The sequence below is a fragment of the Monodon monoceros genome, unplaced genomic scaffold, assembly GCF_005190385.1.
Source record: "Monodon monoceros isolate NGI ecotype Baffin Bay Population unplaced genomic scaffold, NGI_Narwhal_1 Super_Scaffold_13, whole genome shotgun sequence".
Lineage (NCBI taxonomy): Eukaryota > Metazoa > Chordata > Mammalia > Artiodactyla > Monodontidae > Monodon > Monodon monoceros.
Genome location: NW_021703769.1, coordinates 25,442,421 through 25,469,788, shown reverse-complemented (window position 1 = coordinate 25,469,788; position 27,368 = coordinate 25,442,421). Strand labels below are relative to the sequence as shown.

General features: G+C 52.8%; 2 protein-coding genes across 2 annotated transcripts in view; both read left to right on the top strand.

The window, feature by feature from the left end:
• The window catches only part of BPIFB2 (BPI fold containing family B member 2), a 15,207-nt gene extending 7,385 nt beyond the window's left edge, over window positions 1–7,822 (top strand). The window contains 10 exon segments of the mRNA XM_029220809.1: window positions 4,249–4,277; window positions 4,279–4,341; window positions 4,613–4,661; window positions 4,664–4,797; window positions 5,024–5,077; window positions 5,648–5,818; window positions 6,327–6,394; window positions 6,559–6,604; window positions 7,309–7,372; window positions 7,749–7,822. Coding sequence (XP_029076642.1) covers window positions 4,249–4,277; window positions 4,279–4,341; window positions 4,613–4,661; window positions 4,664–4,797; window positions 5,024–5,077; window positions 5,648–5,818; window positions 6,327–6,394; window positions 6,559–6,604; window positions 7,309–7,372; window positions 7,749–7,822 — 752 coding nt within the window.
• Window positions 7,823–10,498: 2,676 nt separating this feature from the next.
• BPIFB3 (BPI fold containing family B member 3) lies at window positions 10,499–27,129 on the top strand. Its single transcript, XM_029222338.1, is given in 17 exon segments — window positions 10,499–10,610; window positions 11,330–11,486; window positions 14,897–14,983; window positions 15,394–15,534; window positions 16,990–17,052; window positions 17,945–18,006; window positions 18,793–18,832; window positions 18,834–18,882; window positions 19,020–19,065; window positions 19,068–19,198; window positions 20,420–20,473; window positions 22,393–22,563; window positions 23,446–23,513; window positions 24,708–24,741; window positions 25,527–25,590; window positions 26,200–26,276; window positions 27,100–27,129. Coding segments are annotated over 17 exon segments (1,386 nt in total).
• The last annotated feature ends 239 nt before the right edge of the window (window positions 27,130–27,368 follow it).

Here is a 27,368-nt window from a genome sequence, read left to right as displayed (position 1 = left end):
GTGTGTGTGTGTGTGTGTGTGTGTGTGTGTGTGTGTGTGTGTGTGTTGGTGGGGCGGGTACATCTCGGTTTGCAATTGCTTCCTCCCCTGCCTGGAGATTCAGGGACCCCGTCCTCCCCTGGTTTAGCTGCCATATCTCCCACCTTCTCTGCTGGACTCTCTTCCTGCCCCCCGCAGTCAGGGCTCAGGCCCTTATACTCCTCCTTTGGGACATCTCCCCCTGGAGGCCCCACAGGCTCCTCTGACTTAGCACATCCTCGACAGAACTCAAGCTCTCCTGCTCCCAGGTGCCCATGCAGCTGTTTCCCACCTCAGGGGCCACACACCACCCTGCAGGGGCCCAGAGCCAAGGCTTCCCCCCCTCTGCATTTTCCATCAGCCTTGTTCCACGCCTGATTTTTCCAGGGATCCTCGTTATCCAGGGAGTGCTAGGAGTGTACCAGGACACGGCCACTGTCAGACTAGTCCCTCCAGAAGCAGACAGACCCTGAGATGCGGATTTTAGTGCAAATGGTTCAAATGGGAGTTGGTCCAAGGGAGAACTGGCTAGGGAGGGGCTGTGAGACCGGGAGGGAAGGGCGCCGCTGGGGGCACCTGAGGCTCACTCCCACTGGGGTCCCACTGGGGTCCCACTGGGGACTGAGTTGAACATGCCTAGTGTGATCCTACCTGAGGGGCAGGAACCGGGGTCTGTATCCACCAACTCCCATCAGTCACTGGTCACCTCCCCACCGCCCGCACACCTTCCTCCACCGCTACTGACAGAGTCCCAGGGGCTCCCAGCCCCACACACGGTCTGCTTAGAACTATGCATCCAAACAAGGCTTGGGCAGGTCCTCAACTTACAATATGGAGCTAAAAGCTACAAAAGTAAGTCAGCTTCATCTTTTTAGGGGTATTTATCAATATTGAAGAACGACACTGGCAATTACGCACCTATCCCCAGACTGATCAAAGAATGCATCCTTTGTAGATTGGGGGGTGATATTTTCTCAGTGAGCCCCAAGCATAATCCAGGGTGTCCTCTGTTTTTTCACAAACCCGATTTGAAGCTTCTCCTGTTTGAAGTGCACCTTCTTCTACCCGATGGCTTTGCCTGGGATTCTGGTGTTGCTTCTGTGTTACTGTCATTGACTGTGTGAAATCCAGAGCCGCAGACTGTTGGCAGCTGCACTTGGCAATCCGTTGGCTCTGCCTTTGAGTCAGGGTTTGCATCTAACTCTCATACAGCCCAGGACAGGCGTGCAGGAATGGAGGGTGCGGGGACAGGTGTGCGGGGCGACATGTTGGTGTTAAGCCAGGAGGGATGTCTGGCAGGGTCCACATTTATACTTAGTGGCTTCTTTAGTGAATATTTTCATATCAAGGTAGCTTTGGCTTTCTTGTGCAAACTTCTAACCACAGTCCTATGAGGTGGCATCATTATCCCCAGTTTATAGGTGGGAAATCAGAGGCTCTGAGTCTAAAATCCTCAGCATGGTGCCAGAGCCTCCCATGAATCAGCTCACCTGGGTTTTCTCATCCTCCTCACGGGTCCACTTACTGCTCTGTCCACACTTCCCAGCCTGGCTCAAAGTCTGGGGAACATTGCTTGACTTGCCCCACTCCCCTCACTGTCCCAACCCCAACATTACCTTAATAGGAGGTACAGAGAGGCCACGGAAAATGGACTTGGAATCGAAGGACATGGGTGTGAATTCTGGCTCTGTTTCTCACTTGCTGTGTGACCTTAGGGAAGTCTCTCCATCTCTCTGAGCTTAATCATTACATCCAAAAATAGGAATCAAAATTTCTACTTTTCCCATGTGTCGCTACAAAACAGCACATGTTACGTACCTGGTGTGCAATAAACTCAATAAACATTAGTCTCTCCTTTCTCCCTCAGAGGGGTTGTTTGTGTCAAGATGCCTTGTAATTGGGTTCATACCAAAGACTAGCTCTTGCCCTTGTCTTTGAGGAATTTAAAAAAATCTAGTAAAAGAAACCTAAGTGTCCAGCCCTAGGGGACTGTTTACATGAGTCATGTACACGTGGAACGTGGAGTGATAGGAACCGTTGAAAAGCGTAGTTTAAAGGGGCATTTGATCACTTAGCCATATGCCTGGCAAAATACAGCATTAAAAGAGCTTTACTCTAGCATTATTAGTTCCATTTTACAGATGCAGAAACTGAGGCAGTCTACCTTGAGAGCTCCTGCTTTTAAGTAAGCTATCATACCACTCTGTCAAGAAAACAAGGACACAAAACTATATATAGCTTTGCTCCAGTTTGAGAGAGAGAGAGAAAGTTTATTTCTGTAAAAGAAAACACTGGAAAAGAAATAAATTTGAGATTCTGAGTTATATTTTTTCCATATTTTAAGAATTTTCTATATGTCCACAAAAATATGTGTTATTATTTTACAATTTTTAAGGTTTTTATTCATTTAAAAACATATAATATTTTTGATAGTGTCCAATTCTATGAGTTTCGACAAATAAATGCATATGGTCATCACAATGTCCATTGCAGCTCTATTTACAATAGCCAGGACTTGGAAACAACCTAAGTGTCCATTGACAGATGAATGGATAAAGAAGATGTGGCACATATATACAATGGAATATTACTCAGCCATAAAAAGAAACGAAATTGAGTTATTTGTAGTGATGTGGATGGACCTAGAGACTGTCATGCAGAGTGAAGTAAGTCAGAAAGAAAAAAAGAAATACCGTATGCTAACACATATATATGGAATCTAAAAAAAAAAAAGGTTCTGAAGAACCTAGGAGCAGGACAGGAATAAAGACACAGACGTAGAGAATGGACATGAGGACACGGGGAGGGGGAAGGGTAAGCTGTGACAAAGTGAGAGAGTGGCATGGACATAAATACACTACCAAATGTAAAACAGACAGCTAGTGGGAAGCAGCCGCATAGCACAGGGAGATCAGCTCTGTGCTTTGTGACCGCCTAGAGGGGTGCGATAGGGAGGGTGGGAGGGAGACGCAAGAGGAGGGGATATGGGGATATATGTTTATGTATGGCTGATTCATTCTGTTATACAGCAGAAACTAACACACCACTGTAAAGCAATTATACTCCAATAGAGATGTTAAAAAAAAAAAACCCATGCATGTGGTCGTGTAACCACCACCACACTTGAAATAGAGAACATTCCACCAGCCCCCAAAATCTCTTTGTGCTGCTCTGCTCCTCCCACCTTAATCTTTGACACCACTGATCTGTAGAAATGGGGTCATACTATCAATATATTGCTTTTACCTTCATAAATTTCCAAAATATTAGAGAAAATAAAATGAAATCCAGAAGAGACAGTAGAAAATCAGACAGAAATCTGAATGCACACACACACACACATACACACACACAGGCACACTTAAACCTTGGTTATCCAGAGTCTTTGGGGGAGGAGCTCTTGCTAAGAGGGCTTTCCTGACGGTGAGGTTGAGGCTTCACCTGCCACGCCATCTAGTCGTGTCCAGAGATGTCGTTCCAAGTGACTCACCCTTTGCAAATGTCCCAATCAGAATATTCTGAGCCTTTGGGGAACTATCCTTATAGGAGCTGAGTCCTCAGCTCGCCACCCTGGGGGCCTCTCCAAGGATCTGTGGCAGGCGGGCACTGCTGTGCTCCTGCACTGAATGGCCCCAAGGGGTGTGCCTTCTGAGTTCTTGTAGGAGGGGTGTGTTTAAGTGGAGAGAGAGTAGCTTTGGAATCAGACGGACCAGGTATACAATCAGGGCACGACTGAACTCACCAAACTGTGTGTGTGTGTGTGTTGTTTGTGTGTGTGTGTGTTGTTTGTGTGTGTGTGTGTTGTGTGTGTGTGTGTTGTTTGTGTGTGTGTGTGTGCATGTGTGTGTGTGTGTGCATGTGTGTGTGCGTGCGTGTGTGTGTGTGTGTGTGTGTGTGAAGCATTCCTAACCCTACAGTGGTCTGGACCTTGATAAATGTGAGCTCCCCTCTTTTTCTCTGGTTCTTTCTTGCCTTTTGCAGGGGGTATTTGTGCCTGAAGTGACACTTCTCCTTCCTTCTAATTTGGGCTCTCTAGCCTTCCACTGATTGCGAAAGCAGAAAGCAAAACGGTTAGAACTGTATCTCAGCTAACAGTCAACAGCTTGTGAGCGGCTGCATCTTGGGTGTGCATTTTGCTACTTAAGTTTGCTTACTCGCAGGGCCTGGGTCTGGCATTGGTGGATGATGCTAAGAATGCCATCTTTTGTTCTTTACCCTGGTTTCATTTAGGCCTCAGCCCTGTTGGTCCAGAGTCCCAATGTTCCCTACTCCATGATCGACACACCCACCATCACCAATGACTACATTTCCTTGAATATCAATGTAAGTGCCTCCTAGTCAGCCCAGAGCTGGGGGCTTCTTGCCTCTGGAGTCCTTAGTGTTCTGGAAGATTCCTAAAGGAGCAGGGGAGTTGAGGGGAGAGGAGCTGGGACAGCCTTCCAGGTGGGAGCATGGCACATAGGCAAAGGTGTGAGACTGACAACATGCGGCATCTTGGGTTGGGTGGCATCTCACAGCCCAGGATCTGCCATGGAGCTGCCTGCGTTTTGAGGCCCCACTGCTCTTCTCCCCCTTCTCACGCCCAACCCCATAGGCTGCTCTCTTCCTCCTGGGCAGACCCATCGTCCTGCCTGTGGATACCACCCCTTCGTGCTGCCACAGCACGTGGGCACCAGGGGTGCCATGGCAACTGTGGGCCTCTCCCAGGACCTGATTGGCTCTGCCATCCTGCTGCTGCAGAAGGCTGGTGCGCTCAACCTGGACGTCACAGGGCAGCTGGTGAGAGCTGGTCCTGCTGCCCAGGGCACGTGGAGTACACGTGCCCTGTGGCCCAGCCTGGGGAGACCGTGCTGAGACCAAACCATGGGTGGGTGGGGCAGCTGGAGTTTTGGGGCCACAGGGTGGCTGTTGGAAGGGTTAGACGGGGTTGATGGGGAGGCAAGAGGTGGCCTAGCTTGGGGAGTGGCTGCCCTAAAACCTGTCATGTGTCGGGGGCTGATTTCAGAAGTCAGATTACAACCCGCTGAACACCTCCATGCTGGGCCAGCTCATCCCCAAGGTTGGTGATGTTCCTGGTCATTCCAGGGGCTGAGACCCGGGATTGGGGTGGGAGGCTCTCTGGGCTGTGGGGTCTCCGCTGGCTCATATCTGCTTCACGTGGGTGTCCAGCATCTACCTTTCCATCTGCACCACCTCTGTCTTGCGGAGGCCCCTCCTTCTGCCCAGACATCACGCCATTTCTCCCCTCTGTGCAGTGCACAAGTGGTACCCTCTGCCTGCGCTGTCTTTTCTGCTTCCTTTCCCTGATCCATCTTCAAGTCCAAGCTCAGGGATTACCTCCTAGGGGAGGACTAAACCCCTCATCTGGTCCAGGAGCCTCCTTGCGCTCTCACGCCCCTGAGCTGCCCTCCCTCTTGGCACAGGTCACACAGGTTGTGCCTGTCTTCATGTGACCACCCATCAGACTGGGTGTCCCTGAGGGCAGGAGCCGGGGGTGGACCCACCTCCGTGGCCCCGGCACTTACAGCACAAAGGTGGCTTGATCAGTGCCTGAGGAACGATGAGCAAAGAGCCCACCCAGACTTTGCCCCCAGGTGCCCTCCTCCCTCTCTTCTCCTCTGCTCCCCAGGTGGGCCATCAGTTACCTAAGCCCATGGCCCTGGTGCTCAAGGTGCGGCTGGGTGCAACACCCACAGTCACACTCTGTACCAACAACGCCACACTGCGGCTGCAGCCCTTCGTGGAGGTCCTGGCCCCGACGTCCAACTCGGCTTTCCAGTCCCACTTCTCCCTCGATGTGGTGGGTGAGGTGGGCTGCGTGGGGCTGGCAAGCGGGTGGGCGACTCTCAAGAAGACCTCACTTCCTCCTGCACTCTCCTCACTTGCTATGTTCTAGCCACACTGGTCTCCTTGCTGTTCCTTCAATGTGCTAAGACATTCCTGCCTCAGGACCTTTGCATGTGCCATACCCTGTGCCTAGGGCACTCTTCCCCTGGCTCTTGGCATGGCTGGCTTCTCCTCATCTTTCAGGTCTCAGATTAAATGTTGCAGCCTTCCTCCGGGCAGCCTTCTGGGACCACCCTGAGAAAGATGACCCCCATCTCTCCAAACACCATTCTGCCTTCATGGCACCCACCACTCTCTGAAAGGATCCTGTCTGATTACTTTGGTTGTTGTTCACCTCCTCCAGTGGCCTGTGCTCCACAAACATCTGAATGAATAGGGCGGTAGGTGGGAGACTGGGGTGGCCAGCTGAGAGCTCCCACGTGGCTCTGTGCCCTTTGACCCTCTTCTCCCCACGTGTCCAGGTAGTGAACCTGAGCCTCCAGCTCTCCGTGTCCAAGGTGAGGCTTCGGGGGGCCACATCTGTGCTGGAGTAAGTGAGGCCTCCTGGACCCAGCAGCCTCAGTGTGTTCCTCTGTGCAATGTGCCTGCAATCACCCATCACAGTGTTAGTCAGAGGAGCTTGGGGAGCAGCAGGCGTGGTACATGGGTGGTGGGCATTAGGCCCCATTCCTAACCCCTCTGCTTCCCTTTCAGGAATGTCCAGCTCACTGTGGCCTCCTCTAATGTGGGCTTCATTGACGTGAGTACGGGGCTGGGGCCTCCAGAGACCCCCTCACTGGGTGGGGCAGGCCTTGAGCCCGGGAAGAGGCAGCATGAGCATGTGTGCTCACATGCATGTGTGCTATGATCAGGCTTCCTCCCTGGGCGCTTCGGGACAGTGGTCAGGCGGCAGCCCATCCATCGGACAGTCAGTCTTTCCCAGGCTGTCTGCTGGGCAGCCGGTCAGCCTCAGCTCCTCAGTGGGGTCAGTCAGCTGTCCTTTCACTCTGCCTGGGTGTCGATGGCTCGTCAGCCCTGCCCTCAGCCCAAGAATCACTGAGGCCGATAGTAAATGATCTGTAGAAGCCAGTGTCAGACAGTGTCGGCCACTCTTTCAGTCACATGATGTGCCTGGGCCACCAGCCACCATGCATTCCTTTGTCGGGTGGCCCATCCGTCTGTCCATGGTCAGTTGATCTGTCTGTTGGTCTGCTCCAACAGGGCAGCCGGTCTATCTGCTGGTCACGCAGTGACTGTCAGTCAGTCGGCAGTTCCCAGGGGCCTGATGCTGACACGACCCCAGGGGTAGCTGAGCTCTGCTTGAAGCCTGGACAGGGGTGACCTGTCCTCCTCCCTCCCCCGTGCCTCTGCCATCTGTCAGTCTGTCTGTGTGTTCATGTGTCTCTCCTGGCCCCTCGCTGGGGAGGGCCTGTGGTCCCCATCTCCCTGGCTCCGTGGCTGCAGACGGACCACGTGCAGCCACTCATGGCCCCTGTGTTTGAGAAGCCCCTGCTGGACCAGCTCAATGGTGAGCTCTGCCCTCTGCCCTAGTGTGGCCCCTCTGGCCCCCTCCTGCCCCCCACGCCTGCTCCAGGCTTGGTCTCGGCCCCTTCCCACCTCCTAGGCCCGGAATCTGAGAGGGCGGCCTTGGGACTCCAGCTGCCTGTGCGTGCATCTTGGCTCGGCTGTTTAGCAGCTATGTGGTCTTAGCTAAGTTCTGGTCCCGCCCTGAGCCTCAGTTTTCCCTTCTGTAAAGTGGATATAGTAATAACAGCTCCCACCTCCTGCGTATCTGTGGAACTCCGTGTCGTGATGCACATGAGGACTTCAGCACACGTGCAGCTCCAGGTGGTACTTCGTTACCGCCTCCAGGCGGAACTTGATTTCTCCTTTGCCTCGTACAGCTCTCTCGGGCATGGGGGTTGCACTCCCCCACGTGGTCAACCTCCAGTACGTCACCCCGGAGATCTTTGTCTAGGAGGTGAGAGCCTTTGGGTGTGACCAGAAGGGACTCCTCCATTTTTGGAGGGAGGCTGGGCTCGGGGAGGCAGGGGCGTCACCTCTCTCCCTCCCTCCCTGCTAGTGCACTCAGTGGGGTCCAGGATCAGCCAGGCCTGGGAGTGCCCCCTGCCCAGACCACGCCATGAATCATCAACTGCAATGAGATGGAAAATTCCAGATGTCAAGAGACATTGGAGCAGGGGTTTCACCCACCCTTCAGTCCTCATCAAAATCACACCAGGCCACGTTCGGAGGATTTGGACCTTCAGTGGCCCCATGACTCTGTGCCCTGGGATAGGCACGGCCCCTGTGGTGTCTGGGGGAGGATGAGAGAGGGGGTTCTTCCAGCGTTGTACACAAACCTCCACAGGCCGGATGGTGGGAGAGGGATCCTGACTCTTCTAAAATGGATTTCCCTGGATCAGGCATTGTGGGCCCAGGGTGAAATTCAATCGCCACTGCCCAGGGTGAGATCCTACTTCTTTCTGTTTCACCTGAGATATAAAAGGATAATATTCTTTCTAATTCATTCAGTAAGACATGCATGGGACACCAGACTCAGGAAGGGAAAAAAGCAGCCTGCTCTGGAACCCCGGCGTGGACACTGGGTCTTGGGAGGTGGGGGTGGAGTCGGTGCCCCTCTCCCATGCTGGCCCAGAGTTCCTCTCTCCAGGCCCCATGGCCATCTCCATGCCAGGCCTGGGATGGGGTGTGTGGCAGAGGGACAGAAGACCCAGCAGCCTTAAGCTCCTTCCTTCTTTCCCTGGGCCTCAGTTGGGGTAGGCGGGGAAGCAGGGTGGATTCTGTGCCATTGGGGTGTGACCCTCGGAGAACCCTGGAGGGAGACCCCATATGTAGGCTGAATGCCCTACCCCACCCCAAGTTCTGGGGGGAGGTGGCTGTCTTTGCAGTCCCCATGCTTTCATTCCCACCCCGGGGCACTGACCCCAGCCAGTCCCCCCTTTTACTCTCCCCCCAGAAGGAAGGCTTAGCCCAGGCCCACAGGGAAAACCACAATTTGCTTCTGACAGGACACACTAAGGGGTTTCTGGCGGCTGTGCCCCCTTTATGTCCCCAGAGCCATTGTGGGCATACAAGAGCTGCCCACAGGCCTGAGAGGGTGGAGGAGCCTACAGGAGGCTGGGAACCCCCACCCACTCCTCGTGGAGCTGCAGGAGCGGGTAAGGCAGCCTGCGGGAGCCCTGGCTTTATCCAGATCCTCAATCGTTGATCCTGCCACCATCCTGCTGTCCCATCTGAACAATGGGCACTGAAAGAATTCTCCCTAGAAGAACACTGGGGGTACCTGGAGGGTGATGAGAGAAAAAGCCCATTTTGCAGATGGGAAAACGGGCTCAGAGAGGGGCAAAAGCAGGGATGTGTGGACTGAGGACAGAATTGTCCTAGGCCCAAGGCCGGGGGAGGGGGTGTTCCATTTTTCTCTAAGCCACGGATTCGGACTGGTTTCTCATTGTGGTAATATTTCCTGCTATAAGAGATTCAAGGTTACAGGGAACCCCTCTGGGACCAGTCCTGCTGAGATGGCTGCTAGTCCACACAGAGCCCATATGTACCTCTGTGCAAATGAGGAAAAGGTGTCCTCTTGGGTAGACACAGCCTGCACCAGGGCAAACTACTGGCGAGTGAAGTAGGGCTGGATTTCCATCCACTCTTGCCCACTCAGCAGGCACCCCCTCCAGTACACAACGGTGCATGGAGGCCCTAGACACAGTCCCTGCCCTCACAGAGCTCACAGAGATGGCTCATGAGGACACAAGCACAATGCATGATCACAAATTGCCTTAAAGTAAATATTCTGGATGATGTTTAGTGACAGACGGGCTTCTGTGGACAAAGTAAAGGATGGAGGCCTTTCCAAGCAGTTGACATTTATTCAGAACCTGAAAGATGAGGAGATAGTCATGCAAAGAACCAGAGGAAGAGCCTCCCTAACAGAAAGAACAGCATGTGCAAAGGCCCTGAGGTGGAAGGAGCTTGTCATGGTTAAGAGTAAGAAGGTCAAAGAGGCAGGCAGGGTCCTTGTGAGTAACAGTAAGGAGCCTGAGTTTGATCTTGAGGGCAGTGGGGGACTGCTAAAGGGTTTCGGCAGGGGTCACATGAGGAGATAGATGGGTATGTGACTGGGTTGGCAGATATGGAACTTCATACAGAAAAATCCCATTCTATGAAACTAGTAAGTTAGCCCTGCTCTCACCTCCTATCTCGTTCCTTTCAACATCAATCCAGGATAGAGGCAGGGGAGGAGGAGAGAAACGGGACATGCCAAATCTAACTGCTGAATGTCTCCAATTAGCCACACCTTCTGAAATGGCCTCTTGAGCCAATGGGAAAGCAGTCCAGGAAACAGAGCTCCCATCCTGCTGTCCCAGAAAGGAAGGCCCCTCTGTGGCTCTCCCTCAGAGACAGGTCCAGGGCCACTGGGGCCGCAGAGGACTAAGACTTTTAGGTCAAATGTGTTAGCCGCTGCTTGAATTGGATGGAGAGGGCTTTCCAGGGACTGAAACTGGACTTGAGTTGTGCCAGGTGGGCAGGAGGACCCCGGGTTGGTGAAGCGGCAGAGAGAGGATAACGTCTGGGCAAAAGGACGGCCTTAGGGCTCCTGCTTCCGCCCCCAGCAGGTGCCATGCCGACGATGCTGGGCGTGTAATCTCTGCTTCTCCTCTGAGGTCTGGTGACTCCGTGCCGGGGGCTGCTTGAGACGGTGGGCATGCTTGCTCGGATTGACAAGGATGAACTCGGCAAAGGTGAGCCCGAGGCGGGCAGTGTGTGAGGGGTCCAGCCGCAGAGTAAACCGCCCCAAAGATAGGCTCACGTGCTTATGCTTCAGGAACAGATGAGAACAGGTTTTGATTCCCAACTGCATAGGGAGTTCAGGGGGTTAAAGGTTTGCTTGCAGGTTCCAGTGGGCGATTAGTTCACTCTCTTCTGAGAGGTGAACCGGGTGGGAGGGGCATGCGGGGCCTGTGTCTCCCTCAGGGATGGGGGCGGGGGCGGTTGAGGAGGTCCAGGGGAGGGTGCTGGCTGGGCCAACATCTCTGCCCCACGTTTCTGGGGTGGGGGAACTCCACTGGGCATTTGCTGCTCCGGGGCTCAACGGCCCAGGGTGACCATAGTTGTGAATAGCAAATGCTTCACGGAGGCTACCCTGGCCTGCTGCAACCTCCACGAGGCGGTCCCTTCCATCTTGCCCTTCTCACAATCCGCACAGAGTCAGATCAAGGGTGCCCAGGAGGGGCAGAGGTTGCCTCCTCCCTCTTGATCGTTCCCTGGTGGCTGCGTGCTCCCTCCTTTACTTCTGCCCCAACTTTCGGTGCTACCGGGTGACGCAGGGTCAGGAGCCCTAGTCATACTCTTGGTCCCAAACCCAATTTGCTGTGTGACTTTGGGCAAATCTCTGCCCCTCTCTGGGCCCTAGCTTCCTCATCTGTAAAATGAACCTTCCTCCCCACCACCCTGTTTGCAGCCATCCAGAACTCGCTGGTCAGGGGGCCCATTTTGCAGAACATGCTGGGGACTGTCACATCTGTGAACTAGGGCCTCCTGGGCTCAGGGGGCCTGCTTGGAGGAGGTGGCCTGCTGAGCTACGGAGGGGTTCTTGGCATTGTCAAGGAGCTTTCTGGGTGAGTCCTTACAGTGTGGCCGCTTGACCACCTACCTACTGCGTGCCCTACAGGAAGTCTGCTCTTTTCTTTCCTTCAGGGAATAGAGAAGATGTTGACTCTTTTTAATTTGTTGGCAGGCAGTGGGAATTTCATGGGGAGCCTGGACAGGGAGTCCCAAGAACCAGAGTCAGAAAATAAAGAGTCTACTGCGTGCCAGGCAGCATGCCCCTGTGGTTGAGGTTTCCAGCTCTGGGGTCAATTTCAATTACTCACTGTGTGACCTGGGGCAAGTTGCTCAGTCTCTCTGGGCTAATCCAAGTTGCTCTCTCTGGGTTAATCCAGGTATCTGCATGGCTCCCTCCCTCCTCCTCTTCAGGTGTCTGCTCCAAAGACCCCTGCCCTGACCAGCCTCTCCTTGTCCCCTTGCCTGCCTTCATGTTCTATAGGGAATGAATCACCCCCCCGTACCCCATATATTTCACTTTTTTTTTTCTTATCTCCCTTGCTAGATTATAAACCCCAGGAGGGCTAGGACTTTTGTCTGGCTTGTTCACTGCTGTGTCCCCATTATCATAATAGTGCTTTTTTTTTTTTTTTTTTTACATCTTTATTGGAGTATAATTGCTTTACAATGGTGTGTTGGTTTCTGCTTTATAACAAAGTGAATCAGTTATACATATACATATGTTCCCATATGTCTTCCCTCTTGCGTCTCCCTCCCTCCCACCCTCCCTACCCAACCCCTCCAGGCGGTCACAAAGCACCGAGCTGATCTCCCTGTGCTATGCGGCTGCTTCCCACTAGCTATCTACCTTACATTTGGTAGTGTATATATGTCCATGCCACTCTCTCGCTTTGTCACAGTTTACCCTTCCCCCTCCCCATATCCTCAAGTCCATTCTCTAGTAGGTGTCTGTGTCTTTATTCCTGTCTTACCCCAAGGTTCTTCATGACATTTTTTTCCCTTAAATTCCATATATATGTGTTAGCATACGGTATTTGTCTTTCTCTTTCTGACTTACTTCACTCTGTATGACAGACTCTAGGTCTATCCACCTCATTACAAATAGCTCAATTTCGTTTCTTTTTATGGTTGAGTAATATTCCATTGTATATATGTGCCACATCTTCTTTATCCATTCATCCGATGATGGATACTTAAGTTGTTTCCATCTCCGGGCTATTGTAAATAGAGCTGCAATGAACATTTTGGTACATGACTCTTTTTGAATTATGGTTTTCTCAGGGTATATGCCCAGTAGTGGTATTGCTGGGTCATATGGTAGTTCTATTTGTAGTTTTTTAAGGAACCTTCATACTGTTCTCCATAGTGGTTGTACCAATTCACATTCCCACCAGCAGTGCAAGAGTGTTCCCTTTTCTCCACACCCTCTCCAGCATTTATTGTTTGTAGATTTTTGATGATGGCCATTCTGACTGGTGTGAGGTGATGTCTCATTGTAGTTTTGATTTGCATTTCTCTAATGATTAGTGATGTTGAGCATCCTTTCATGTGTTTGTTGGCAGTCTGTATATCTTCTTTGGAGAAATGTCTATTTAGGTCTTCTGCCCATTTTTGGATTGGATTGTTTGTTTTTTTGTTATTGAGCTGTATGAGCTGCTTATAAATTTTGGAGATTAATCCTTTGTCAGTTGCTTCATTTGCAAATATTTTCTCCCATTCTGAGGGTTGTCTTTTGGTCTTGTTTATGGTTTCCTTTGCTGTGCAAAAGCTTTGAAGTTTCATTAGGTCCCATTTGTTTATTCATAAATAGTGCTTGATACATAACAGTTGCTCAAAAAATATTTTTGAATGATTGAATGAAATCACTTAAGAGCTAATATTTATAACTTAATGACCACTTAGACAGGTTTTCTGGGTGTCTGGCACTGTGCTAAGCATTGTGAATAAATTATCCAATGAATCCAGAGGTAGGAATGTTATCAACTCCACTTAATAGGTGAGACGATCGATGTCCCCACAGGCAGTGAGGGGACTTGCCCAAACTCACCCAGCTAGGGAGTGCAGTAGCAGGGCGGGGCAGGGGCGGTGTCTGGGTGTTTAGTCATCGCCATACTGCCTGCCCCAGGTAAGCAGGAACGAGTCCATGGCTGGTGGTGGATCAGGGGATGGCCAAACAACAGGCCTCAAGAAAGGCTGAAGGCCAGGAGAGGGGTATGGGGAAGTGTCACTGTACAGGAGGAAATGGAGTGCTGGGAGCAGAAGGGGAATGGATGCCCACCTCCCAAAAGAGTAAACAGATGTCTGGAAAGGGAGCTGGTAAGGACTGACTGCTCAAGGATCACTAAGTGCCAATCTGTGGTAGGTATTGTCATTATCCCTATTTTACACACAGGGAAACTGAGGCATGGAGCAGCAATGTGATTTGCCCAAGGTCACCCAGTCAATTAGTGGTAGAGCTGGGATTTGAACCATCCGGCTTTTACTGGCTGTACCATGAGCAACTACTCATGGGGTTGTTGCCAGGACAGTGAATCTGTATCAGGCTGAAACAGAGCCTGGCACATAATAAATGCTCCATAAATATTAACTATTATTATTATCATTATTAATAGATCTAGCCCCCCTCCCACTGTAGAATCCCCTCTACTTGGTGAGGCTGGGGCCTCAGACATGAACCACTGTTCTAGCTTCAAAGAGCCCCCAGTATGAGGTCGGACCCAGCAGTCATGATTCTGTAAGCTCAGGGCAGTGATAGAGGCAGTCCAAGCAGGGTGTGGGAGCTGCTCAGAAGAGCGTATTTGCCTGAGTCAGAGAAGCAGTAAGGAGGGCTTCCTGGAGGAGGAGATACCCTAGCTGAAATCAGGAGAGCTGGAGGAGTCACCTAGCTGACAGTGGATGCAGAGTGGCAGGAAAGTTAAGGAAAGGGTATTCCAGACTGAGGGAACAGCCTGGGCAAAGGCCCAGTGGACAGAGAAAATAATGAACTGTGGGGAGCTGTGTTTGAGAACACCCTTGGGTTGTGTGTGTGAGAGCCTAGGAGATGGGAATGGAAGGACAACGACCCAGGCCAGAGACTGAACCAGGGCTGAGGCCATTGGGATGGGGTGGAGGGAGCACTTTAGCTCATTGAGCCTCCAGTGAGAATGATGATATTACAATTCCAGAGCATATGCTTTACCAGCTGTGCACCTACATTATCTAATTTGTCTCTGCAACATCCCTATGAAGTGGGAACTTGTATAACCCACTTTACAGATGCAGAAACTGAGGTCCAGAGAAGTGAAGTAACTGGCTCAAGGGCCCACAGTTGGGTTTATGGGTTAGAGGTGGGACACGGGACACACCGAGGAGAGGCTCCAGGCTCTGCCTGGTCTGGGATGGTCCAGGCACTGAGGGACTGGCCCTGGGGCGGGGGGCGGGTGGGGGGGTTGTCTGGTGGTCAGTGGCCCTCTCCTCCATGCAGGCTGAAGACTGAGGAAATCACACTGCCGAAGGTGTCTCTGAAGCTGCTGCTGGGGTTTGGGGCGCAGCTGGGCCTGCGTGGCTCGGGGTGAGTGTGCCCCTGGGGACCCCCTACCTTATTGTCTCTCCACACCCACCCCCTGCCCCCCCATTTCCTCCTTCCTTCCTTCCCAAGAGACTCCCACTTTCCTATTCCCTCCGTGGATCCCACCCCACTACCCCTCCCCAGGGATCTCCATCCCACTGACTTCCAGAGGCTTCCATCTCTCTCTCTGGAGACCCCTACCCCACTGCCTGGAGCTCACTGGTGGGGGTGAGGGAGGGGGCGCAGGGACATGCAAAGGGGCAGGGAGGCAGGAGGTGAGAGGAGGGAATGGGGCTACCCCACCCGCCGCTCGTCAGAGCTCTGGTCAGCGGCCCCGGGGTGGGCGCGGCTAAGGCGGCCCTGGTGGGTGGCGCCTGGCCGCCTGGCCACGCCCCCAGCATCTGGTCTCGCAGCCCGCTGGGGGGCCTCTTGCAGCTGACAGCTGAGATGAACTTGTCGTCGCGGGTGGCGCTGGGCGTGAGCGCGCGGGGTACGCCCATCCTCATCCTCAAGCGCTGCAGCACGCTCCTGGGCCACATCAGCCTGCTCTCAGGGTGAGTCCGCGCTCTTGAGCCGGTGTTGGGCGGCTCCCCGCGCCCGGACCTCCTCGGGCTCATCGCGCGTGCGCGCACCGGGCGGACGTCTCCTGGGTCTCCAGGGAGCGGCAGTCTGGGCGGGGCCTGTCTCACCAGATCAAGCCTCAGCGCAGACCTGCAGACTGGCAGGGACAGGGACTCTGGCCCAGCCCGCAGCTTGCAACGTCCACTCCTGAGCGTCCCCCTTCTCCAGCCCCTGAGATCCTGCCTCCCTTCTTCCAGGTAGAACAAGGGGCCTCTGTGGTCCCTTGACCTGTAGGCATTTCAGTCCCTGCTCTTGGCATATACGAGACCCTGACTTGCTGTGTGACCCTCCAGGGGAACCTCTTCCCCTGTCTGGGCTTCAGCGTCCCCATCTGTATAATGAGGACCTAAATTTAATGATCTGGAAGGCTCTGGCACTTTTGTATGCATCTTTTCCCCCAACTGTCAGGACACAGTGATCCTTCTTCCATGGGACAGCTGAGGCCCACAGAGAGCAAGGGACTTGCCCAAGGTCACACACACAGCTTGAGGCAAGCACAGAGATGGGCTGGTCTCTGGACTCAGGTCCAAGGCTTTCTCACAGCACTCTGCATCCCCCCGCCCCCCCTGCCAGCGACACCTGCCGCCTCCCCTGCCTCACACGTTGAGTCAACCCCTGTTAGTCTCTCTGTTCCAGGCTAAATCCCACACCCACACCCCACCTTTGCTGGGTGGCCCTGACCAGTGATGGGTTATCGGACAGCTCTGTGTTAGCTCCCAGGAACAGGGTGAACCGGGGTTGGCCCTGTCTGCAGAAGGGTTTTAGTAAGGGGTTTCCAGGCAGGGTCTTGGGCTCCTTAAACCCCAGTGGCTCCATCCTGTTCCTCTGGGCTAGAGGGGGCTTGGAGGGGGTGGAGCTCAGGAGGGTGTCCTGTGGTTGTGGTTCTGTGATTGTAACTCCTCCCTCTGTACCCCCATACTCTCCAAACAGACCTAAGCCCATCTATCGATACATGCACATCCTCAGGCCACCCTCTCAGGCATTCATTCATTTGACAAATACTCATTTATTCAACAAATACTTATTGAACCCTCGCTCTAAGCCAGCTGCTGTTTTAGGCCCAAATGTCACTCATCTACACATATTGGAGAAGACGAAGGGAAGAGACATTTACTGAGCATCAGTCATGTATACACTCCCATTTGATCTCAACAGCAACAGCCCCTTCCAAGGCAGGCACTGTACGGACGGGGAAACTGAAATTCTCCTCTGGGTCCCATGGTGAGGCAAAGCCAAGATTTAAACCCAGCTGCCCAAAGCCCCAGCTGAGCCCACAAGGAGAGGAGATGGGTGATGTCCAGAACCACCAGTGCCCACCCTGTCCCATCATCTGGGTTGACGCTGTCCCTGCCTGGTGGCCACACCTTCACGCATCTCACTCTGCCCAGGCTGCTGCCCGCACCGGTCTTTGGGGTCGTGGAACAGACATACTTCAAGGTGCTGCCAGAATTCGAGAGTGTGAGGGCTGCAGGCCAGGTACACCCTGGGCTGTGCCCCTCCTCCCCCCGGCTTTGAGTTAATCTGGGCGCCAGGCAGGATTAGGCTGTTCTTTCCTTCCACGCCCATCAGGTAATCCCATCCTGGCCTGCCCACGGGCCTCCCAGGTGCCGCCTGCGAGTCTGTAGGTGGGCTGGCACGATCTGTCCCCAGACCTCTGAATCCAGGTGACCTGAGTCCCCTGCTCCCAAATCCAAGGAAGTCCCCTTCTTACCCCCTGCTCTGTCTTTGCCACCTGTATTATTATTATTGACTTTATACTTTTCTTTAAACTAGGTTTGAATTAAAAAATCGGGTCACTCAATGATTTTAAACGAAGCCCTGTGCTTGGCAAACATGTCTAGAAGATCACATCCATGTACATGTCAAACACATTATGATTAAACTGCTCCAGGATGCTTGTCCATGGCCTGCCCCCGTCATCCCTTGAACCACACTTAAGAAAAGCTGGTCTGGCCAAAGCCCCAATTCACTGAGGACAGAGAGGGGAGGGCTTGTTGGGGTCACACAGCCAGCAAAGAGCAGTCAGGCCTCCTGATCCCCAGTCCTGGCAGGACCTCTGCTGTGAGTCCTTGTTAAGAACACCCATGGAGATGGCAAGGCTGTGGGAGACAGAGCTTGGCAAAACTGCCCTGGGCTTGAAGAATCCAATCAGAAAAGAAGCTCAGGGGGAGAAGGGGCGGTCCCAGCAGCAGGAACCCCAGCCCAGGCCCACCTCAGGTAGATTTCAACAAGGGGGTCTGGGTACATTTAAATTGTGGCCCATAACTGGGGTCTCTGGACCATTAGCTGCAAGACAGGATTCATGTGACTCAAAGAGGTTTTTTTTTTTTTTTTTTTTTTTTGGTGGTGCCCCGTGGTGGACAGCGTGCTGGGCGTGGTGAATGAGCTCCTGGGGGCTGTGCTGTGTAAGCTGGGGCCCACCCTCCTCCTCTCTGCACCTGCTCTTACGTCTCCCCCACCATTACCCCAGCAGGTGGGGTATCAGGGAAGAGGACAGGGCAGAATTCTGGGACCTTTCATGCCTTCCTCAGACTGACGAGGCCGCCACATTGAGGAGGCCTAATGGTGGTGTTCTGGGCTGAGGTCAGTTCCGCAGGGTGAGGAGACCCGGAGCCATCCAGGTCTCCATCTGCCGGGGGCTTCAGGCCACTTACTGAGCACCGGCGGTGTGTCTGGCACTGTCAGAAGCATGAGGCAGATACTGTTATTATCTGGACAGACAAGATGACTGAGGCCCAGAGCTTACGTAAGGAACCCAAGGCCCCGTGGCCACAGTGGCCCGCAGCCTCTCTGAGCCTTGTGGAGACATGGATGCCTTTTGTATTCACAAAAGGGCCTTGAAAAGTATAAAAATGCATAACTAGGATAAGGATAGAAAACTTGGGGGCAGATATGTCTCTGAATGTGGTATTATATGAGAGAGACAGGGCAACAATGTGGTTAGTGGCACCAGCTCTGGAAAACAGGAACCCTGGCTTTGCTACTCTGTGGCTTGTGTGGGCTGGGGCTGGTGACTTCCTCTGTTGGAGCCTCAGTTTCCATATCTGTAGAATGGGGATGACAGTAGTGCCCTGATGAATGCTTAGTAGAGTTTTAGGCGTTCATCAGGCACTCAATAAATAGAAGTAGAGCCTGTTATTACTGGGGCCTGGGCTCATGGGGTGTTTGTCCTTCCTCCCCTCCTCATGCAGGCCTGGTGCCCCTCGGGGCTCTTGGGTCCGTGGAATTCACTGGCCACATTGCCTCTCATCTCCACCCAGTACATAGAGCTGGACATCAACGTGAGTGCCCGCCGAGGCCCCGCCCACAGCTGGGGGTGGGTGGGGTACAAGTGGAGGCCAGGCAGGGAATGCTAAGTCAAAGCCACATGAGTGAGCTGCCCTGAGACCCTGCCACGCGTTATCTCCTGCCCCTGCAGCCCATTGTGAAGAGCGTAGCAGGTGACATCATCGACTTCCCCAAGCCCCCAACCCCATCAATGTGCCCCCCAAGGAGGACCACACATCCCAGGTGACTGTGCCTCTCTACCTTTTTAACACCGTGTTTGGGCTCCTGCAGACCATCGGTGCCCTTGACCTGGACATCACCCTTGAGCTGGTGAGTATGGCACCCTGCCCTGCTGGACCTTGGGAATCCTAGCGGTGACCTAGTCACATCATCACTGATCAGCTTTGACGAGCCCTCTTCTTACAATAGGAGAGAGTTGGACAGCTTTATAGCGTGCACATGCCCACTCTTGTCCTTCAGGCAGACACTGCTAATTGATAATGGCCTCCACTTGGCTAAACCTGAATGGGATTTCCAAATCCTTCTCAACATGACACTCAGGACGTTACTTTGTATTGGTCAAAATTGGCATATGAAATGTAGCCAACTTCCCATCCCTGCACCAGATGAGCCCTTCTAGAGTCAAAGCCCAATTTTACGCTAAAGTGTGAATGGCTAACATTCCCACTGCTTTCTCAAGAGCATATTTGAGTTGGAGAGAAGAAGACTAGGGTTGGACTATACCAAAGGTCACTTGGACATTTGTTTTGAAGCTTCTGAGACCTCTCTGTTTCCATTCTGGCCCCTCTCACACCCTCACAGATGTCTGGAAGTCCCAGCCCCCGGAAGCCTTAGCCAGATACATTTTCTTGGTCTCAGCCCTGTCCAAAGGCAGGGAGCTCTGTGCTACCTGGGCTCCTACATGCAGCTCAGCCCAAGGGAGCAGGGATTGATTACTCACTTCCTGCAGCTGGGGTCCAGAGAGCACACTGAAGGCCTATGGGGTGGTTGGAACAGGGTCCTGAGCTGGGAGGCAGGTGTGACTAGATTTTCCAATTTTTTAGCTAGAAACTGCAAATTTATATGAAATGTCCTGGTGTGTAAAGAGTGGAAACAAATTTATAGTATTTGAAAATATTTTTGGGGTAAAAGGCAAAAATGTCTGGGGTCAGATCCCTGGGCCTTCAGATTACGTGCTCTGGCAGGGCAGTTTAGAAGTTCTAGAATTAGCCTGCCTGGGTCAAGCCTGGAGCCACCATTTACTAGCTTATGACCCTGGACAGGAGCCTCAGGTTTCCCATCTGTAAAATGGGAATAATCGTAGCACCCACCTCCTCGAGCAGTTATAAAGGTGAAATGAGCGAAGGCACACAAAACCCTTAGCATGTGTCTGGCATGTAGTAAGCACTCATCATTGGTCAATAGAAGGAACATGAGTGTCTGTAGAGAGGTATGTATAAAATTGGGTAGGGGGAAGCTACTTTGTGTGTGCTGAGGGATCCCTATTTGGCTCTGTGTTTACCCCCCCATCCCATTTGGTCTTGGGTCCAGGTTTCCAGCTATGTTCCACTGACAACTACAGAGCTGGCGGCTTTGGTCCCTGAGGTGAGTGACCCTTTCGTAGGCTTTGTTCACTGTAGCTCTTTCCTGATGACCCTGAGTGGACTCCAGAATCTTTCTCAATACAGCTCTCCAGACAGCTGCAATTGAATGTTGAGTCCAAGTTCATACTAAAGTGTGATTGACTAACACCTTATCCTTTCCTGATAGCAGATTTTACTTAGAGAAGAAAGGACCAGCGTCTAACTGCTCCAGAAGTTAACTGGGCATTTGTCCTGGGGCTGTTGCTCCTATGTCAAGCAGATTCTTTCTGAGTGATCGAGCCCCCTCCCTCCAACTGCCTTGCTTCATCTTGGTCTCAGCCTTCTTGTCCTCAGAGAGAAGACTCAGGGCAGTGGCCATGGAGATGAAAGAGAAGGGGGAAGATTCAGGGAGATTTGACTAGTGGGCATCAGTCAGAACGTGACTGCAGGGCCTGGTCCTCAGCTTTCCCATCCCTCCAACTGGGGCTGAATCAGCTTCTTTCCAGCTGTGGGAATCTGAATTATACTGAAGTCGAAATGACTGCTACAAGGTCTTTACGTAACAGCAGATTCTGACAGAGGTTAGAAAGAGACCCACAAGGCCTGGGTTTCTACCAGAGAAGATGGAGAGGGCAGCTGAATGTGGGGACACAGACAAACTCTGTGAGTCCTTGAAGGTGGTGATGGAAAGCAGCTTTGATGGGCCTGAGTGGGGCCTCTGTTTATTGGTGTTTGGGGCTAAAGGGCATAGGTGTCTCAGGCAAAGGCTGAGATTGGGGCTAGACATTCAGAAGAACCTCATTCTTCTGAGGAGTTGTAAGATGGTGGAAAGGGACTTGGGGGAGGCCAGGGTGGCAGGACATGTCTCTTAGCCTGGGGAGGCTGGGCTTGTCTCTGGAGCCTGAAGCCTTTGTTCTCACAGCATCAGAGCCCTGTGTGTGGCCCCAGTTCTGAGTTTGGTTCCATGGCTTCAGAATCTGTGGATATAGGAGGCTGGAATCCGGTGATTCCCCCTGTCTTTATGATACTGCAACTCTGGGAGTTGGGGCTTGAGGAATTGGTCACCAGATCCCAGCATTCAAGTGATTCTAACCTTCTGTGGATGCATGGTTTCCAGCATTTCTGTAATCCACGATGTCGTGATTATGAGATTCAGCATTTCCTGATTGTGTGATTCATTCAGTCAACTAATATTCACTGAGCACCTACTATGTACCAGGCCCTGTGCTAGGTGCTGGGCATGCAGAAGGGGCAAACGGTGAAAAGTACACAAAAATCTCCATGTTCAAGGAGATGCCATTGTGGTGGGAGGGACAGACATTGAACAAATAAATAAGTAGAATATACACAGTGTCAGAAAGGTGGAGGAGGGCGCTCTGCAAAGCCCTCATTGAGGAGGCAACATGTGAGCTGAAGGCTGAAGGAGAGGATGGAGGGAACAATGCAGGTGTCTGGGGAAGACATTTCTGGCAGAAGGAGGAGCAAGTGCAAAGGCCCTGAGGTGGGAGCATGCCTGGCTAGTTGGAGGAACAGTGAAGTTGTCAGTGAGTCTGGAGGAGAGGATGAGGGGCCAGTGGTGGGAGGTGAGATAGGAGGGCAGAGGATGGATGATGTAGGGGGTGTAGGCATCGGGGATATTTTTGTTTTGTTTTTTTATGTTGTGTAATAAAGTGTGTCCTAGGGGGAAGATTTTGACTCTGATTGGTTGTTCTGTGGATCGGCATCTCCGCACCTGAGTATCAGCCTCGTGGGGGCCAAGACCAGGCCTGTCTGGCTCAGGCTGTTACCTTAGCTCCCAGCACGGTGCCTGGGGCCCACTAGGTGCTCAATGAGTGTTTGTTGACTGACTAACTGATTCTATTAGTGGAGCACCTAAGCTGCCCCTGCTTCTCTCCTCGTGCCCCCTACTCTGCCCCCGACTCAGCCCCTGCTTCTCTCCAGACCCTGAGGAAGCTGCCACTGGGCCAGCAGCTCCTGCTCTCACTGCAGGTAAAAGAAGCTCCCACGGTCACGCTCCAGGGCAAGAAGGCCACGGTCTCCATCCCAGCTAACATCCACGTGCTGTCCTACCTCCCTAAAGGGACCTATGAAGCCTTCTTCCAGCTGAGTGGAGTGAGCATCTGAGGGGTGGGAGCTGGCACTGGGGTCCTGAGTAGGGCTGACCCTCTCCAGGCTGCGGATCTCAGGGTGGGAGGCCCCATGTGGCACAGCACAGGAAACCCCACCCCCAATGTCATCACCTGAGCTGAGACCCCAGTGCCCTTGGACTCCCACCTGCTCCCTCATCACACATGTGTCCACTCTGCTTCCTCAGGATCTCAGGAATTGCCCCCACCTCCCCAGCCTCTCTGTGCTCAGATATCTCTTGGATGACCCTCCAGCTCCCTGCTGGCCCCCACCTCCAGTCTGCTCCCCTCTACCCCACCGCTACTAGTCTTCCCAGCCATACACCCGGGCAGCGGCAGGTCCTTCCCCTGCTCACTCTCTGCCCTGGCTCTGCACGGCCAAACACCATTCCATCCCCAGCCCCTTGCCTCATCCTTGTGCCTTTCCCAGCCTTGCGCACTAAGCCAGTTACTCCGCTACCAGGTCGCACCGCCCTGCCTTTGTTTGTACAGGGACCACCACCTGGAGGGCAGTTTCTCCCCTTCCCTTGGCTAACTCCTCATCTTCCAAGATTCAGCTCAGGAGTCCTCTCACGGGGGATGCCTTCCCTCACCCACTGCAGGCTGGATTGAGGGTCTGTCCAAGCTCCTGCAGCCCTAGAGCTGCCTCGCATCCAACACCGATTGCCCTCAGCACCCCGGTTCTTGAGCGCCAGAACCTTCAAGTTACCTCCTCATAGCCCAGCATGGACCCTAACACACAGTAGGGCCTCAGCAAGAGGTAGTGGAGGAAATGGATGGTGGAAATTCACCTGTCGGTCAAGGCAGACCTGTCCTCAAGTTCCTTCTGCCAAATTCAGTGTAATCTCTGCCTGCTGTTCCCATGCAGGTGATGACTTTAAATCCCCAGCTGGCTCCGTCAGCTACCAAGCTGCACCTTTCCCTGTCCCTGGAACGGTAATGTGGGATCCTGGGCCTTGTCTTTATGAACAAGAATTAGGGACCGACAGAAACCCTCTCTTATTTATTGAGCAGCAACTAAACTGCAAGTGTTTTACCAGCATCTTCCTTGCCTCTGGGACCTCCTGGGAAGGGGTGGTATTAGCCCATTGTACAGATGAGGCAACTGGGGCCCAGAGAATTGGCTCTAGAGTGGGCATCTTCCACTGCGTCTGCTCAAAAGCTGGCCCTGGAGATAAACCTGCTGTGGGGTATAGAGTCTAGACTCCTGAGTTATCAGCCCTAGAGGCTGGCCATGGAGGTAACTGTCCTTGAATGTTGTCAAATGCTTTGTCATTCATGTGGACTAGCTATTTCTCTAGTGTCTCCACCCCTGTGGTAACTAGGCCTCATGATAATCATAATGACCAAGATGGTGATGTTGATGACAATCTTCCCTTACACGTGCATGGCACAAAGCCCAGGCTCGCACAGCGGGTTGTCTCTGGAAGCAGGTCCACAGTCTGGGCCTCCATTCTCCGGGCCCAGTGCTCTCACCTTGGCCTGGGGCCTGGGGCCTCTCTGTCCCTCCCCTGGATGCAGGGGTTTTCCCAGGGGACTCTGGGATCAGACTGTCCTGGGCCATAGGTACCTGGTCCTCACCTGACCCCTGCCGGCCCCTCAGGCTACTACTACCCCCCTGCAAGGCTCCACCACCACCCCATTTGTAAGCTTGACAAAAGGCCTCACCGACTGCCAGGGTTCGTCTCCCCTTCCTGGTGGCAGTAGAAGCCTCAGCCCTTCAGGAGACATAGATGTGTGTCCGGGCTCTGGCCCTGGCCCTGCATTTGAGCCAGCTGTGATCCGTTGGTGGTTTATTGCCTTTAGTGCGCAGCTGCTGGGTGCAGGGCACTCTGTGTCCAAGGCTCAGTCTATGGGAGGGCCACTCCTTAGAGGGGTTCAGTCGAACAACTGGGATTCAGACCAAGGCTCCAGGGCCACGGAGTCGGAGGTGGCAGTCATGATATCTCAGAAGGAGGTTAGCTCCCTCCAGGCCCATTTTACAGGTAGGAAAACTGAGTCTCTGAGTCAAGGCTGGATAGAGGCAGAGTTGGCCCTGTAACCCTGCTTCTTCCTGGAGAGCTAGGGGTGGGGCAGGCTGGGGGTGTGGTGGGTGCTGGGGCCCTTCAACATCTCTCTTTTCTCCACCAGGCTCAGTGTCAAGCTGGTCTCCTCCTTGATGCAAGTTCCTGGGAGGGTGAGCAGCTTGGCATTGGTGAGGGTCTACAGGTGGGGGTGGAAAGGAGGCAGGATGAGTCATGGGCCATATGACTGAGCTGGCCCCAGTCTGGGCTCTGCCCCAATAAGCCAGAGTGGGCAAACATCCAAGCAGGTGTGTGGGGGGGGGGCGGGGGCGGTGCGGACGCGCATACGCACGTATAATATAGTCATTGTCTTAGGAAAGTGAACCTCATGATCTTCCGAAGTCTTGGAACCCGCAGAGTTGTAAATGTGTAGAACCTCACTAGGGTTCAGAATTCTGGAATTTCACACAGTAATAAGGTTCCTAAACTCAAAAAGTTCTAACGTTTCAGAGGCCCACAGAGCCCTTAGTTTCCTCCTTCTCAGAGGCCTGAGGTCCTAGAATTTCACGATGGTCTCAGGTTCTAGGTCATTTTAAGTGTTTCTAAACTCACAGGAATCTAGGATCAGACCACACAGAGTTACTGGCGCTGGGCACATTTCCTCTCTCTTTCTCAAGACACAGGCCCCACAGACCTTTCCTCCAGGAGAACAGCTCTTCCAAGCTCATGGGGCCCAGGGTGAACCCTGCCTAAGTCACAGAATCCCCTTTAGGGTCACTGGTGGACAGCCCACCCCAGCGGGCCCTGTGCCCACCAGGAGCTATGTCCTCAGGCGTGGGGGTGGGGAGGCTGGGGCAGCTGGACCTCTGGATTTTTCTCCCTGGGGAAGGGTTGCACAGCTCCCTGCAAAGCCATACCTCCCAGCCCTCTGTGTGCTCGGTTGCAGGCGTCCCGTTTAGAAGAATGGCTCAGTGATGTGTTCCGGGTAGCTTACATGCCAAAGCTCAATGGTAAGGGCAGCCTTCACTGTCTTCTTGGACACATGGAGCATCTGAACTCAGGATTGCCAAATCCATTGCCTCTCTCCATTGTTATTTTAAAAAAAATTTTTTATTGAAGTATAGTTAATTTACAATGTTGTGTTAGTTTCAAGTGTACAGCAAAGTGATTCGGTTATTATCCATTGTTCTTAATAGAGACACTGAGGCTGGAGAGCTGTTGATCCCCATTTCTAAGACGCAGAAACCAAGATTGTTTCCATTCAGACAACATTGATTAGCTCCCACATCATGCCAGACTCTGGGCCTCAAGAACTTGTGTTCAAGCTCACAGTCCAGAGTGAAATAGCCATGTAAACAAATGAGTAGAATATAGATGACCCAGAGTGTGCAAGGGACTGACAGAACCTCAAGGAGGTTCTATTGAAGGGACCCCTTAAGACGATACAGAAAAGGGACCTTTTCATCTGGGTTTAGTAGGATGAGTAGGAGTCTGCTAGTATGGGAACCTGAGTCTCCAAGAAGAGAACTACCTAGCTCAAAGAAAGTTGTGGAATAGGGTCAGCAGGTCCCACCTTGGCTCCCCACATATCTTTGCTTTCAACCACACCCTCTTCACAGTGAACCTGGATGTTGGAATCCCCCTGCCTAAGGTTCTCAATGTCAACTTTGCCAATGTGGCCCTCGTGATCATAGAGGTGAGTTTCCCATGCGGGTGTGACCTAGATGGGCCTTACGCTTGTCTCTGGAGAGCCCTGCTTGAAACTCATGGGGGACAGCTCTGCCTCGTCAGCTGGTCTGTCCCTGCACCATTTTCTAAGTTGCTCAGGGATTATAAATTACCTAACTTGGGAATGGCAAATATATGACGTATGTGCTATCACTCCTTCCTTACTTGCCCATGGCAGGCATTGTCAAGCAGTCACAGAGTTCTTTCCTGCTCAATTCAGACACAGGACTGGCCGATAGGATGGAACCTCAGGTTTACTCACAGAATCACAGTTCCCCTGGTCCAAGGGTAGCCAGTACACATTCTGTCTCTCCCTTCTGCTGTGCCCACGGCAGGCGTGGCTAATAGATCATGACAGTTTTTCTTACTGAATATTGACATGGCCTCACAATCCTTTTCAATCCAGCACAGCTTTGAGTCTCGGTACAGCTCTGGGAGGTGGACAGATCAGGGAATTCTGTGCCCGTTTCTCAGATGAGGGCCAAGGCTGAAGGAGGCCAAATTTCTGGCCCAAGTTCACACAATAAATTAGCAGGAGAAATGTCACTTGAACTTATGTCTCTTAAGTCCTAAAGTCAGTGACCTCTCCCACACTGAATGTCATTTATTCATCGTTCATTCAGTTGTTCATTCATTCACTTAAAAAGTACCAGCTGTGTCCCAAGTACAGCGCTAACCCCAGGGCATGGGGTGGGGGGCACACAGAGGTGGCTGCAGGGATGGGGGTGTGTGGTGGCAGTGCTGGGCACAAGGACTCAGAGGGCCTAACCTTGAGCCATTGCCGCTTGCAGAATGCCATTGTGCTGACCGTGGCATCCTGAGGCTGACAGACGGCCACCATCCCTCCCTGTTGACTGTCAGAATCCTGCCTCAATTTCCCTCCCAGGCTCCAGCCTGTGTCGGTGACAGTATAAGTGTCCTTTATCCACGCAGGCTCACCCAGGTGCTCTGGCCCTGCAGCTCTGCCCCCAGTCTGGGGTGGGGACTGCAGGGTTAGCCACAGCACTCTGCTTTGGAGGAAGCTCTGGGGTCTCCTTGGCAAGTCCTGAGCTCTCAGTAA